Here is a 14,188-nt window from a genome sequence, read left to right on the forward strand (position 1 = left end):
GCTCCCCCCCCCCCCCACACACACAATCTGTTTTTCACATGGTCATACACAGAGTCTTATAAACAGACAGATTGGATTGGATGCCTATGATGAAATTTCGCTCTTGTTTCCACTTGTTTTATTTTCAATATGCGTCTTCTAGCATTTTTGATGGTATTTCTTTTTAAGTAATGTGATGCATTATGTAGTATATCTCTGTTGGTTATGTAAGAACTCGTATGGTTGAGTTTATGAACAGACAAGCAGTTTCTCTAGCGAAACCAGATACCATCACCCCCATCCACACCCAAAAAAGGCAAAAAAGACAAACATTCATCTTGAGCAAATACAAATGCCATTAATTAATAACTCCTTTCCGCCGGTTTGGGGGTCCTAATAAGTTGTGTCATTCTCTTGCTGAGTATAGTGGCACCTGCATAAGTCTTCTTGTGCCATGAAACGTTTTCTTGATAACAACAGATACTATTGGGGTTTTTACAAGGGGTGAGGTAGAGTATATATGTCCTAATTTCCATACTGAAAATCAAGGTTAGAAGTGGTCTTGTTGGATTTAAGAGGTAGATTTCATATATTCCAGTTCTCTATATTATACATCAATGTTGGAAATGTTCTTGTTGGAATTCTTTACTAATTTGCTTGAGGAACTGTCCTTTTTCTTTGATGAAGTAATGTGTTTTGTTAAAGAGCATCTAGAAGATGCAACTTACTAAAGAAATCTGCTAGCAATTACTAGTAAAGTGAAGTTGCAATTCCTTATACAAAGTGCTACCCTCAGCCTAGGGAGCTTACAATCTGAAAAAATGGTCGGGGCTAGTTACAGACTTACAGGTGTCAATTTAATCAGGCAAAACAGACTTAGCAGTCACTTTGCTTTGAGGGGAGAGTTCTGAGTTGAAATACCATCAAAGCATCTACTGTTTCTTTCAATCCACAGACACCAAAAAATTTATTCCAGGAATCATTACCCGGATCTTCTTGATGGCCTTGTCAACTCTCAAGTGGCAGTGTGGCACCAGCTTGAATAAGCTTCCCTCACATGCACAACATCACCCAATTCAGCCCAAGGAGGAAAAATAGAAATTGTTGAGGAACTGTTTTTGAAGCTGGACTCTCGGCTTTTGCTTTTCATTTTGTCAATGATGTCATATCGTTTTCTGCATTGGAAGTCTAGATTTTTAAGTTTTTCATGTTGTTATCAGTATTTGGAATCGACTTTTCTGACATTAATTGGATGATGGTTATAGCTGATGTTCGTTTACAAATAACAGGCTTGTCAGAGTTAAATTTGTTAATGTTGAACTGCAACAAGCTGCAGTGATATGAATTCGCTTCTCCAACAATTTTCTTTATATTGAATAGCTATCATAATATTCTGTGAATTGCATTCTTATCATGATTCATAATATACTTTCTTATGATAGAGAAGAAACTTCAAAGACATGCTTGAGTTTCTTTGCTCTTTTTAGGTCTTTACTTCTGACTTAGTCATGAAAGCTTAAACCAGCAATTATGCTCGATATGGGTAGGAAGTTAATGCATCTGATCGAAATATTTGATGGTCTGTCCCTTTTCAGGTGTAAAGATGTAGCAGCAGTGGACGTAAACATGGGATGCCCCAAGTCATTCTCTATTAGTGGAGGCATGGGTGCTGCACTGTTGAGCAAACCAGAGCTCATCCATGATGTATGCAATTATTGTTGCTCCTTCATCAGTAGGCGAGTTTCCTTCTAATATAGCATAGGAGTGCATGTCCTGTTCATAATGCTTCCCTTCTTCTGAACTCAGATTTTGACAACATTGCGAAGGAACTTGGATGTACCAATAACATGCAAAATTAGGTTATTAAAAGATCCGCAGGATACAGTGGAATTGGCACGACGAATTGAGATGACTGGTGTCTCTGCTCTTGCTGTCCATGGAAGGTAAATGATTTCTGTATATCTGCTTCTCATGTTTTTTATAAACTTAACCTTGTGCTCTGTCATCAATCAAGCCTTTGAATATCCAGTAATCCAGATTCCCTACTTTGATGGTCAAGTTATTTCATATAGTTGTTGGAGTATTTTTGTGAAATGAGGTGGGGCTTGCTGTAGATTCAAACAGTCCACCTTAGAAGCGAGAGAAGAACCATTTAGTCTGCTTCTTGGTTATGTTGGAAAGTATTGTCTCTTCAGTATGTTATTGCTACTTTCCCCGATTACTCTCTCCTTTCACTTTTTGTGGTTGTGAATTTTTACTGATATTGAAGTTTCATTCTGAAGATGCCAATTCATGAATTACTAACCACATCTAGGGTTAACAGGATTGTTTTAGGTTCTGATCTTCCTTCCATTTGCTGAGGGGTGGGTTCCATGAATTATGTTGTGCTATCTTATGTGTAGTCAGTGCTAGATGATTTAAAATACAGAAATTGAACATGCTATATTTGGAAACGATGTCAAAACTGATTTATTGAGGGTGCAATTTGATAATTCTCTCGGCAGCTACTCTTACTATGTCTCTGTTACACAAAATATGGTCACGGATCATTTTTGTTTGTTTTTTGTTTGGGATAAGGAGTCTTCACTGGTTGCTTGTTTGAGCTTTCACCTATTTTGGGCTTTTAACTTGAAGTGGAGTGATATTAGTATTTCCTCTGACTAGCAAATGTTGCATGATTGTTGATTGAACTACAGGAAAGTTCCAGATAGGCCAAGAGATCCTGCAAAGTGGAATGAGATTGCTGATGTTGCTGCCGCTCTCTCTATTCCAGTTATAGCAAATGGTGATGTTTTTGAATATGAGGATTTTCAACGTATTAGAAATGTAACAGGTGTGCTTGTACTTCTTATAATTGCTCTTTGTTCTCATATTATTCTCTGATGAATCAGTTTGCACTTTATAGGTGAATTTTTTAAATTTAGATACTAAATAGATCTGAGTGTTTGGCCCGATATGACAATAATATTATATGTTATGAAGATAAATGTATCTTTGTCGTCCATATATGGGCATGTATGTTTGATTTTCATCAGGTGTCCATAGGTTTATGGAAATGGAATCAAAAAATACATTGTATGCAACAGTTTTCCTAATGAGATAACTAATTCTATAAAGAAGTGTAGAAAAAAGCTTGAATTCTTGCTTCTGCATATTTCTTTCTTTTGCTGTAAAGTTCTGTGGATGCGTTTGACAGTCTTGTAGATGCTTGCAGTTCAGGCCCTCCAGAAGAGCCGTCACACCAGTTTCGGATCCTCCAAAAATGTGTTATATTTGGAGGAGATCTGACATGGTGTGAGGTGATATTTTTAGAGGATCTGAGCAACATAGCCTCCAATTCAGAAGTTATAATCTGAGAGATGCTGTTGCCTCAGAAATACAAAATTAATCTTTGTAGGCATGCTTCCTTGTGACACATCAGACAATGACAATCTGTATGAGAAAAGCATTGTTCATATATAGTTGATGATGGTTTTTCTATCTGTTTTTATGAATATCTACAGGTTGTTTCTGCTTATGTTTTGCAACATGTAACAACTTTATCTTATAGGTGCTTCATCTGTGATGGTTGCAAGAGGAGCCATGTGGAATGCTTCTATATTCTCTTCTGAGGGAAAAACACCATGGGAAGATGTCAAAAGAGAGTATGTGAGAAAGGTATTCGGCCTGTGAACTAGATGTGAATCAATCTCTTATTACATGTTAAATTAACTCTAAATTAAGTAGCCACTTTGTCCATCCAGCATATAAATGAAATAGACTAAAATATATCCAGCATTTGTTTCAAATTGAAGTCATTGACTTCCTATATGCTTTTCACTGCAAATGTAAGTGACAGGTCTGGGTGCTTTGATTTCAGAGTATATTGTGGGATAATGATATCAAAAGTACAAAGCACACCCTGAAGGAAATGATAACACACTATTCTTCCCTTGGGCGCCCGGAGGGGCTGGCAGTAATTAAATCAAATACCTTGGCAGATCTGGCGTAAGTTTTTATATCTTCTGCCGTTACTTCCACCCGTGGTTACATGTGTTGGGATCAAATTTAGTTGCTGTTCAGTTAGTTTCCAAATTAAGTTGTTCATGTTCTGATAATGTATGACATCTGCTTCACCTCATCCCCTTGCTTGTTTTTTTTTACATAATTGCGTAGTCTGCTCATTCTAAAAGCTACTCAAAAGTTTGACTCAGTAAAAACGAGGATTTATATTGTGAAAAGGTGCATGAGGTTCTTAATCTTCTCTTTCATCCTTGTATTATTCACTTTGAGATTTGTCCAACATTGGCAGAGTCCATAAGTCCACAACCTTTACTATTATCATTGTTACAACTCTTCACATATAAGCTGTCGATGGATATAACTAGCCAATTAACTATGATTGGACTAATTAGTTGTCGAGGCCCTTGTTGTTCTGGTTAGTGCTATATTTGAGAGGAGGTAACGAGAACGGGGAGAGAAGAACGTTATTTCTCTCATTTGGCAAAAAAGTTACTTATTGGAAGGAGTAACACCTTTTCCAACTCCTCTGTAAGTGGTCGAAAATGAGTTTGAGAGGGCATTTGGAAGATTTTATTCCCAAAGGTTTCTTCCTTGGACAGACAGCTACCTGTGAAGCAGTACTTATCCAAGATGATCTTCCCAATAAGAAGAGCATGAAGATTGTGGTTCTAATAGATAGTTCATGTGTGAACGGTATGAAAATTTTGCTAATCATCTTTCTTTGCTAAATGGGGTGGTGGAACATGTTCCTTTTCGTTTGGGATAGTGTATTGCTGATGTCAGTGATGTGAGCATTTATTTGTATGGAGGGGTTATACTGTATGTACCACTGGTTAAGAATTTTGCACACTTCTCGCATGCATCATGTGGCTGCTTCAAAAGAGTGAAATGGGGAATATATGTGCGAAGTGTATATTTAAAAAATTGCGTAGCCAGAGAAGGATAGTAATAAGTAGGGAGTTGGTTGTATTATCTGTCTTGCATGTTCATTTGCTTCCAAGGCGCCACTGACATAAAGTCATGTCAACAGCCTAAGATTTTATCACTTCTTATATATATGAAGTCATCGTCAAACATATTTTCTCCTTCCTCTGGGTGTTTCTTCTGTAGGGCACCTACTAATTTAACTGGCTGCATACTTACTGACTTTTCAGGAAACTTTATGGAGAAGAGGAATACTATGAATATGTCTCAGAAAGCCGGAGGAAGCAGCAGATGAAATAAGATAAGTAGTTCACCCTCACTAATCATAGAAGTCAATACACCAAGACGTCGATTAAATTGGACTACCGTTATAATTTATAAAGCTAGTGGAGTATTTTGAAGCAAGAGATAGAGGTGGACTTTGCACATGAGGTTGTTAATGAGTTCTGAATTCCTTCCCGTGATGTGACTATACCCAACTGCTATCCCTTGTTTGAGTTTGAAGTAACATTCCACAACCGCTGAACGAATCCATCAGTTTGAACAATATTCATGTAGGCTGTACACTAAATTGAACTTAGTGGGTTTACCTAACCTGCATAAACCAACACGATAGCTATGTATCCTTTGGATCATAAGGGGGTACAATTGAAGTTTTTGCTTTATTTCCGTGGTTCATGTTGCAGACATGATTTGCAAATTTAATATATTTATGTTTAGTGATGTGACTGAAATCATGTACAACTAAACAAATTTGAAGTTAGTATAAAGTCTAAAGAAGATCTGCATTTTGATAGAACAAATCGACAAGGCTGCACACATTCGCCTTTTTCAGACCCCATTTATATGATTACATCAGATATGTTAGTTAATTAAACAATAGACAAAGCAGAAGTTCATACAAATTCCTTCTAATGAAGTGTACATAAGTCTTATGATTAAGAATTCCAGCAGAATAGAGATGTCCAACTCATTGTTGTTGCCCAATTTGCTATCTTTAAAGTTTTTTTAAATTAAATTTGCATATTTGAAAACTATATAAGTATTATATGTCACAATAATTGTACAATTGAAAATATTTGAAAGCTAAATGAAGAAATGCAGACAAGGAAATACTCATTTTAAAGTAAAGACATGAAGAGATACAGAAAATGAGTAAACTTACTTCAAAGTAACAACATACTTATATGAGCACTCAGCCACTCACGTTATGTTCAGGAGCCAGGATTAAATAATTTTTAGTTTACACACACATAATACTTCAAATTTCTCAAGATGTAGCAACACAAGGTTCTTGTGGTGCAAAATGGGTAAGGTATGCATCAGCCAACATTTGGCCTAATTTAACTTGAGCCTCTGTAGTTAAATGAAGATTATCTTCCTTTAGCTGCAATCCCATGGCATCAACACATACAACATTTGGAAGATCAATTGCCTTTTGTGCTTCTCGAATCTTTTCAATATACTTCTCATCTCCTGATGCAATTGCAACCTATAGGACAATGCAATGCGGTTAAAGAACACGAAATACCTAACCACAATTGCCAAAAATCCTTGAAAAGTTTCACATCAGGCTTGAAGCAAACTACATTAGCTAACCTGAATAATTGGCAGAGATGGCAGATGCAAATCAGCACGAACATCATGTATTAACTTCTCCATATTAGCCTTATATGTATCGACACAATGCTGAGATAATGCATCACTCTCTCCTTGATACCAAAGCAATGCCTTGATTTCTCCTCCATGACTCATGGCAGCTCTAGCTCTGTTGATCATATTCACATACAAGTGTTGCCCGTGTGCCCACTCCTTTATCGCAGTTCCTCCTACAGCACATGGCACTAACCCAATAGCTTCCACTCGGTCCTTGATTGCATTTGCAAATGACATTCCAGGTCCAACACCACATGTCTTCTTCGCATCAATGTCATGGTGGAGTGGCTCACGTGCCACCTCATAACGGAGGTGTGCACTAAGACGGAAAATTCTAGAAGCATCTGGATGGCACTCGTTTGGTACAACGCCATCCCAGTGATGCTTTTCTACTCCACCACGACCAGCCATGTTACTTTGCCCAGATAGAATGAATACATTTTTGGGGGAATAAGCTACATTTTCCAGGGTTGAGTCCATAGTAAGAGTTCAAGATGCTGTGATTGAAAGCGGGTTTTTTCTAACCTAAGACAAAGATGATGAAAAACTAAGAATCCTTCAAATTTGAACTATCTATCTGTATATATCCTTCTAAATTCAACACCTCTGCTGCTGTTATACAGAAAAATCATTCATCAAAAAACTATAACAGATGCGAATCACATTGAATATCCTTCTTATTTATCAGAAGGCTGATGATAAATACACTTACAAGCAAACAACACCAAAATTGATATACATACATAATCAAAACGAATAAACAATACATATGCTTGTATAGCAGAAACTGCAATTTGACAATCATAAATAACTACGTCTCGCTATATGAATCATCACTGACCGTGTTACTCCATCTAAACTCCGATGCTGATTAATCCAATCATACCTTCACTAATTCCAAAATTAAACCTCTTCCCCTTTTATTCCATCTTAGCATTTCATATCCAAAACTAGACACACATTGTTTGTTTTTTAGCACAAAACCTATAGAATTTCGCCTAGATCGAAAATTACACAACTCGCAACATCAAAAAAAAAAACCCGACAGAAGTCAATTGTTAGATTATTACTGAGAGATTAAATTCTACAAAGCATCCAAATACATTTAACAAAGCTTTAAAACAGCTCATAAACCATCAATTGTTAGATTATTACCTTAAATATTACGGGAATACAATCTTTTCCCCATTAACATCAACTTACCCACTAAATTACACATAATTAATGAGACGCAAACAATGTACGATTAATTAACAAAACAAATTATAGCTGTTAATGCTAATGTAAGTTAAAAATAAAAAAAATTCAAACTGAGGATCCAATCAACGAACACAACATACAAAAAATTGAACTAAATCGGCAAGGGAGAGGAATTACCAGGGACTTAAAACTAAGCAAAAGATGCAAGAAAATTCTCCAAAGAAACTGAATCCGAATGAAGAATATAATAATTGCTGAGAAGATGAACAAAACGACGCCGTAAGGTCACTGATCTATTAGGAGTTGTTTGGTTCAGAAACAAACAGCTATAGGGAGATCAACGAATAATGTTGAAGTTCTTTTTCTTAATATATAATATGGAAAAGGGCAACATAGATGCCTCTGTGTATAGTTTTGCTAAAAAATGTCTCTTATCGTCAATATTTTACTTCAAAAATGCTTTTAAATTATACGAAAGAAATAAAAATACCAATCAATTTGTAGTTTGGTCCAAAAATGTCATTATTATTATTTAATGGGTCAAAATGCTTATTTTTCAAATAAATATTATTTTTTTAATACAATCTTTTTATAATAATGTTTATCAAATGTTTATCCTACTTTAATTCAGAAAAAAATAAAACATAAAAATATTTCTTATTTTATTATCATTATTTTTTATCGTTATATAAATTTAAATCAATGATGGATATATTACAATCTTATATATGACATATATTATATGTCGAAAGGGTACATGAAGTTATTCAATTATAATTGATAAAATGAGATTAAGAAGGAAAAAAATATTTTTTACGTTTTTATCTGATAAAGTGATTTTAAAGAAAGAAAACAAATATAGTGTTCTTTAATAATATTTTAATTAGGAAGAAGATGTTTTTGAAAAGAAAAAATATATATTTATTCAAAAAGGACATTTTTGATCTATTTTGTACTTTTACGGGCATTTCTGGGTCAAATTATTGACAGTAAAGACATTTTTAAAACAAACAACAAACGGAAGACATTTTTTTCCTTTCACATAGTTTAATGGCAACCTTACACTATAAAGATTATCCTTTTATAGTGCAAACTTTAGGAATGATTTATGGAGTTTTGAAAATTCAATAAATATTTGAAAATTATAGTACTTATTTTTTAATAAAAACTTGAAAAGATCTAAACCTCATAAAATTGGTTAGGAGTTTTAAACTTATTTTTTTATTTTAAACTAAGAAGATTCATTTATAATGTCGAGAATTATTATTTTTATTTTTCATAATTATGGTATATACGATCACCTCAATTAATTTTATAGAATATCATAAAAAATATGATACAAGTTCGAAACACATATTACTCAAAATCAGGAGCATACACTAAAATCCCTTTAAAGAATTATTCATTTTTCTCAAGCTTTTTAATCATCCTTTAGAAAGTGACAACAAACGACTTCTATTAATATAAGGAAGCTAATATGGTGTGCATTTTGATTCATTATTTGTACTTTTCTTTTTAAAAGTTCGAGTTTGAATTTCAAAAAATTTAAAAATGTATTACCAATAAGTGCTGTCCTTCTAATGGGTAAAAAGTGCCACAAATTGAATTCATTAAACCAATCATTTACATTATATTTAAATCATTGTTATACATTGTATTGTATTGTTATTATACCTACACTTTTTGTTTTGATTGTTACTTAAAATGTATTATATTGTATTGTTGAATTTCGTTGTTACGTAACAATAAAAACCCTTGTTTTAAGGAATAACAAATTTGGTGTGTTTCCATTATTACTTAATTTCTTTTCTCAATTATATCTTTACATAATATTTCAAAATACTATTTTACTGAATAAAAACAAATAATACAATCTAGCCAAACATTATATCTACCATACAATAGAATACAATACAATACAATACATGAAACAATGGGTAACAATGATCCAAACAAAGTGTTAAAGTTCTCAAGGCAAATAATCATGCACCAATCATTTAAAATATTACTGAATATCTTTAGCTAATTCGATAAATTCTTCAAAAAAATTTTTGGAGATCTTTATGATTCAATTCTTTTTCTTTTCAAATCATTATATAATAAAAGCTTAATAAACCTCAACGGATCTTTAGCTATTATAAGTAACATCAATAAAATTTTGGAGGCAGAAAGAGAATCCATACACAATTAACAATTAAAAAAATAAAATAATAGCAGTAACAATTTATTTACATGTCACAGCCTATGACAATAAAAAAATAAAAATAAAAATTATTCTTTCCTTGTCTATTTTAATAAATAAAAATAGTGAGAAAAAAAAGACGAAATAATTAAAATAAAAATAAAACTAACTCAATGCAGCAAAACCACCTCCTCTCATCATCTGCTTAAACTCAGCATAATTAACCATTCCATCTCCATCAATGTCCACTTTGTTAATCATTTGTTTACAATCCTCTACTGTTCGTCCCTGTTTTAGCCCTAACGATGCGAGAACAGATTTCAATTCCTCAACACAAATGAATCCGTCGCCGTTTTGATCGAACACATTGAATGCCTCACGCATATCTTCTTCTTCATCGCGTTCATCCATGATGGTCTGGTAAAGCGAACCGAACTCATCTATGTCAACGCAACCGTCTCCATTCACATCGATTTTCTCGATCATCTGGATTAATTCCGGATCTGGTATGAATATCCCCATATTCTCTAACGAACTGTTTAATTCATTCTTCGTTATCCGTCCGTCGCCGTTCCGATCGAAGATTTGGAAGATACGTCGGAGTTCGTCTGAGTCCATTCTCTTCTGATGCGATTCAACGGCGTCGGAAACGGAAACCGGCGACTGTTGTGGCGGCGCCGGTGACCGCGAATGGATGTGTTTTTGTTGGAACCAAGATGGAGGAAGGAAGGAGATGAGTTTTTTTGGGAGTAAGGAGAGGAGGATTGGGTTGAAGAGATTGAAAATGCAACGAGTTTTGAATAAAATGGCTGGGAATTGCATTTGGTTTTTAGATTGTAAACTATTAAGGGGTGGTTGTAGTTTCTTTTGTTGAGAAAAAATAGGAGACAAATTAGGAGTAGCTTTTGGGGGAATATATAAAGTGCAAGTTTGGAAAATACCAAACAATTTATTAAGAAAGGAGTGGATGTCGCGTATTAGGATATAAGATAAATATAGGCATAGATTGTATCATTCTCAAATTCTCACTTAATAAAAATTCACTATAAAATTAAGTTTTTCATCCGTTTCACAAAGAATGATCTAGTTTGACTTGATACGAAATTTAAGAAAATGAAAATGAGTTTTGAATCTTATGGTCATAAATTAAAGTTATGTCAAATGTATAAAATTATCTTTTAATCTTGTGGCCTTAAACATGTCAAATGAAAAAAATATAATTAAAATATCACAAAAAAATCATTCTTTTTTAAACAGACAAAAGAAAAGGTGATATAAATACAAAATTTGAGTCAAAGCTATTAAAATGATGATTTCACTCATGCGTATGCGCATTAGACTATATAATCGGGCAATATATGGAAATTTTACTCTTATCAAATCGTTTATAATTGCTATAATAGGTTATTTACCATGTATTGTTGGTCATCGATCCATGAGGTTTAATTTTATCCTGACCTACAAAATAATTCGATTTTCATAACTCTAATTAATTCTCAACTGACTTGATTGTATAAATTTGTTTTGCATCATCATTGTACATTATTAGTTAATCCTCTCGCCATAACTTCCACCACTTGATTAGCTTACTGACTTGTACTATAAAGATGCGTAATCTTTGCACTACTAAGATTAGACAAAACATTAATTATTATTTTTTGTATTAAGAGTAAGCTGAGTTTAATATTTCATTAGGAGAATTTTCTTTTTATAATACGAGAGGATATTAGAGCTGTCATAAATTAATTAGATCTGTCAATTGCGCGTTCGATTATAGTTGCGGATACGGAGTGGTTATTTATTTTATTACAAAAAATTATAATTATAATAAGAGGTGGGATTCTCAAAAAAACGCGTTTTAAATTATTGATTGATTTCGTTTACCTAAAGTTTTTATTTTATTTTATTTAATGCTATCCAACTGGGAACTTATTAATAATGAAACGTAATATAGTACTTTGGTATTCCATATTAATTAAATTTGTGAGATGATACACATATTAAAAAAATATATATATTTAAGGACATGATTAATATTGTAAATAGTGTAATTTAACTTTTAAAAGATATAAAACTTTAGCGAAGGAAAAGGCAAATATGAACAAAAATAAAATATTTATCTTAAACTTTGGATAGTTCAATTATTTTGAACAGTAAAAAAAGCATAAAAATTTAGTTAATATGAAATAGAGAAAGTATCTGTTAAATAAATTTGAGATGTCAAAAATTTAATTAAAAAGTTCATTCATACTTCATGTTTACGTCAAAACTTAATCACCCAACATTATTATATCCGCATTGAAAGCCTTAATAAGAAATGAATCTTATTAATTGAGCTTTTTCACTCGTAGATGGACTAATCTTGTTGAGCAATATAATTTGATTTATAACTTAAAAGTCTAACTAAAGTTGTAATTTGTGAATATAATATACTCATCATAGTATTTATTATTTTATTTACTATTCCTAAACTTGAATTATAAGAATATATTTTTGTGTGTAAGCTACATTTTCGTTATTCAATTTTCTTCTGAAAATAAAAAAAAAGAAAAGAAAAAGAACAAAAAAAGGTCGTTGGTGTTGAATTTTAGTGGAATAAGTTTACTAATCCAAGACTTAACAAACGTTATGGTTTTGCGTGCTATTTACTCCCGTTGTCCCATTTTATATGTCACATTTTGAAATTTTTAGAGTCAAATAAATCTATCTTTGATCGTAAATTTTTTCAAAGATCTTTTAAACATTGTGAGTTATATTAGTTATTATGACTCATAGTACTTTTTACGTAGTTTCAAATATATAAATTTCATTTCAAAATAATTAAAGATTTAATGCGCAAATTTTTGATCAAACTTAAATTGTTTGACTCTCAAAATATAATATGTGTTATATAAATTGAGACAACGAAAGTACTAAATATTTATATTAAAAAAAAGTGATTGAATTACTTGTTTGTTTTTTTCATTTTACGTGTGATACTTGTTTGGATCTCTTACTAATTCAATTTTACTATGTATAAGATCTATTAAACGAATTTTTTCTTTTAATTTCAAAATCTGAATTCAAGATCTTTAATTAAAGATGGAAAATCCGAATCCTATAAAAAAAAATGAACATAGCTAACGGATCTCAAAATAGAAGTCCAAAAAAGAGGTCCCTACTTAAATGAATCTAAGCTAAACAAACCGACACTCCAGCTTGTGAGGGCAGTTTGTGTTTTTTCATTACTATTAATTCAAATTTATTTGGGATAATGCACAAGTATTCCTTTAAATTATGTTCGTAATCTCAGAGACATATTTATATTTTGCTAAGGTTCTATTACTCTTTGAACTTATTTTATTAATAATTTTCTACTCTTTTTTGGCTTACGTGGCACTATCTCGTGGGTCTATGTTGGGTCCACAAGATAGTGCCACGTAGGCCAAAAAAGGGAAGAAAATTACTTATAAAATAAGTTCAGGAGGATAATAGTACCTTAGTATAGTATAAGTGTGTCTCTGAGATTTCGAACGTAGGTTGAGGAGCTACTTGTGCATTTTCCTATTTATATTTAATAACTTTTGATTTTGAGAATAAAATGTTCCTTAGAGATAATTTTACCCTAAAACTCAAAGTTGGAGACTTCAATGGTCAATTAAAACTACTTAGCAGACAACTTATACATCTTTCGTTTATTTTAAATATATAAATAAATAAGAATATAATAAATAACATTGATTTAATATAAACTTTCGAAATAATACTTTTTATCCTTTCAATTATATTACAACAGAAAGTAATCGGACCACAAACTTTATAAAAATGAACGTTGTTAACGGATCTAAATACAAAGTCAAATAATTTACGTTGGGGAATGAAATTGGGCGAAGGGCCAAAACGCGTCATAATTAGGTACACCTAAGCGGCCAGCAACTATATTGATAAAAAAAAAAATCATTTTAATTTATATTAAATCGATAAAAATAATTATTTTTCAAAAGCTAGCCAAAAATATAATGTACGTGCTATGCTCTCGCTCTTTTAATATTCACACTCGTGTGACCACAATATTAATTGTGTCACGCATGAATCTCTTTTGAACTTTTATTTAAAGCACTACATACATTTTTAGCATTTATTATAATCAAATCAAATTAATATAGATATAGTATTTTGATCGTTTAGATTTGTTTGACTTGAAATAAAATTTAAGAATTTTGAATATTGTAGTTGTAAATTAAAGATAGTGCAAAACTTACAGCC

At 32.3% G+C, this 14,188-nt stretch overlaps 3 protein-coding genes across 7 annotated transcripts in view; 1 reads left to right on the forward strand and 2 right to left on the reverse strand.

Moving 5' to 3' along the window:
• The window catches only part of LOC107020981 (tRNA-dihydrouridine(20) synthase [NAD(P)+]-like), an 8,753-nt gene extending 3,120 nt beyond the window's left edge, over nt 1-5,633 (forward strand). For 2 of the 4 annotated variants that reach the window (XM_015221544.2, XM_015221543.2), the window contains 6 exons: nt 1,575-1,683; nt 1,786-1,922; nt 2,676-2,812; nt 3,530-3,636; nt 3,839-3,966; nt 5,136-5,633. In XM_015221544.2, the coding sequence (XP_015077030.1) occupies nt 1,575-1,683; nt 1,786-1,922; nt 2,676-2,812; nt 3,530-3,636; nt 3,839-3,966; nt 5,136-5,205 (688 nt within the window). In that variant the 3' untranslated portion in view covers nt 5,206-5,633. The remainder of the gene's footprint in view (nt 1-1,574; nt 1,684-1,785; nt 1,923-2,675; nt 2,813-3,529; nt 3,637-3,838; nt 3,967-5,135) is intronic. The other 2 variants (XM_015221542.2, XM_015221541.2) reach the window with 1 other exon arrangement.
• Nucleotides 5,634-5,996: 363 nt separating this feature from the next.
• On the reverse strand, nt 5,997-8,117 carry LOC107021153 (probable carbohydrate esterase At4g34215). 2 transcript variants are annotated; one of them, XM_015221760.2, is made up of 3 exons: nt 7,939-8,117; nt 6,505-7,086; nt 5,997-6,397 (listed from the first exon to the last, which is right to left on the reverse strand). In XM_015221760.2, exons 2-3 carry the CDS (start codon nt 7,039-7,041, stop codon nt 6,176-6,178), a joined length of 759 nt encoding a protein of 252 aa, XP_015077246.1. In that variant the 5' UTR covers nt 7,042-7,086; nt 7,939-8,117; the 3' UTR covers nt 5,997-6,175. The 2 variants fall into 2 exon arrangements, with proteins under 2 accessions (XP_015077246.1, XP_015077245.1); XM_015221759.2 differs by having other exon boundaries at nt 6,505-7,173.
• Nucleotides 8,118-9,937: 1,820 nt separating this feature from the next.
• On the reverse strand, nt 9,938-10,958 carry LOC107021713 (calmodulin-like protein 3). Its single transcript, XM_015222419.2, is given in 2 exon segments — nt 9,938-10,900; nt 10,902-10,958. Coding segments are annotated over 2 exon segments (849 nt in total). The 3' UTR covers nt 9,938-10,108.
• Between the last annotated feature and the right edge of the window lie 3,230 nt (nt 10,959-14,188).

This window comes from Solanum pennellii, chromosome 6 (assembly GCF_001406875.1).
Source record: "Solanum pennellii chromosome 6, SPENNV200".
NCBI classification, from domain to species: Eukaryota; Viridiplantae; Streptophyta; class Magnoliopsida; order Solanales; family Solanaceae; genus Solanum; species Solanum pennellii.

Excerpts from the sequence above, each read along its gene's own strand:
- LOC107021153 (XM_015221760.2), bottom strand. The coding sequence starts at position 7,041 with ATGGACTCAACCCTGGAAAATGTAGCTTATTCCCCCAAAAATGTATTC. Across the intron at positions 6,398-6,504 it reads CATCTCTGCCAATTATTCAG|GTTGCAATTGCATCAGGAGA; the intron begins GTTAGCTAATGT and ends ATTGTCCTATAG.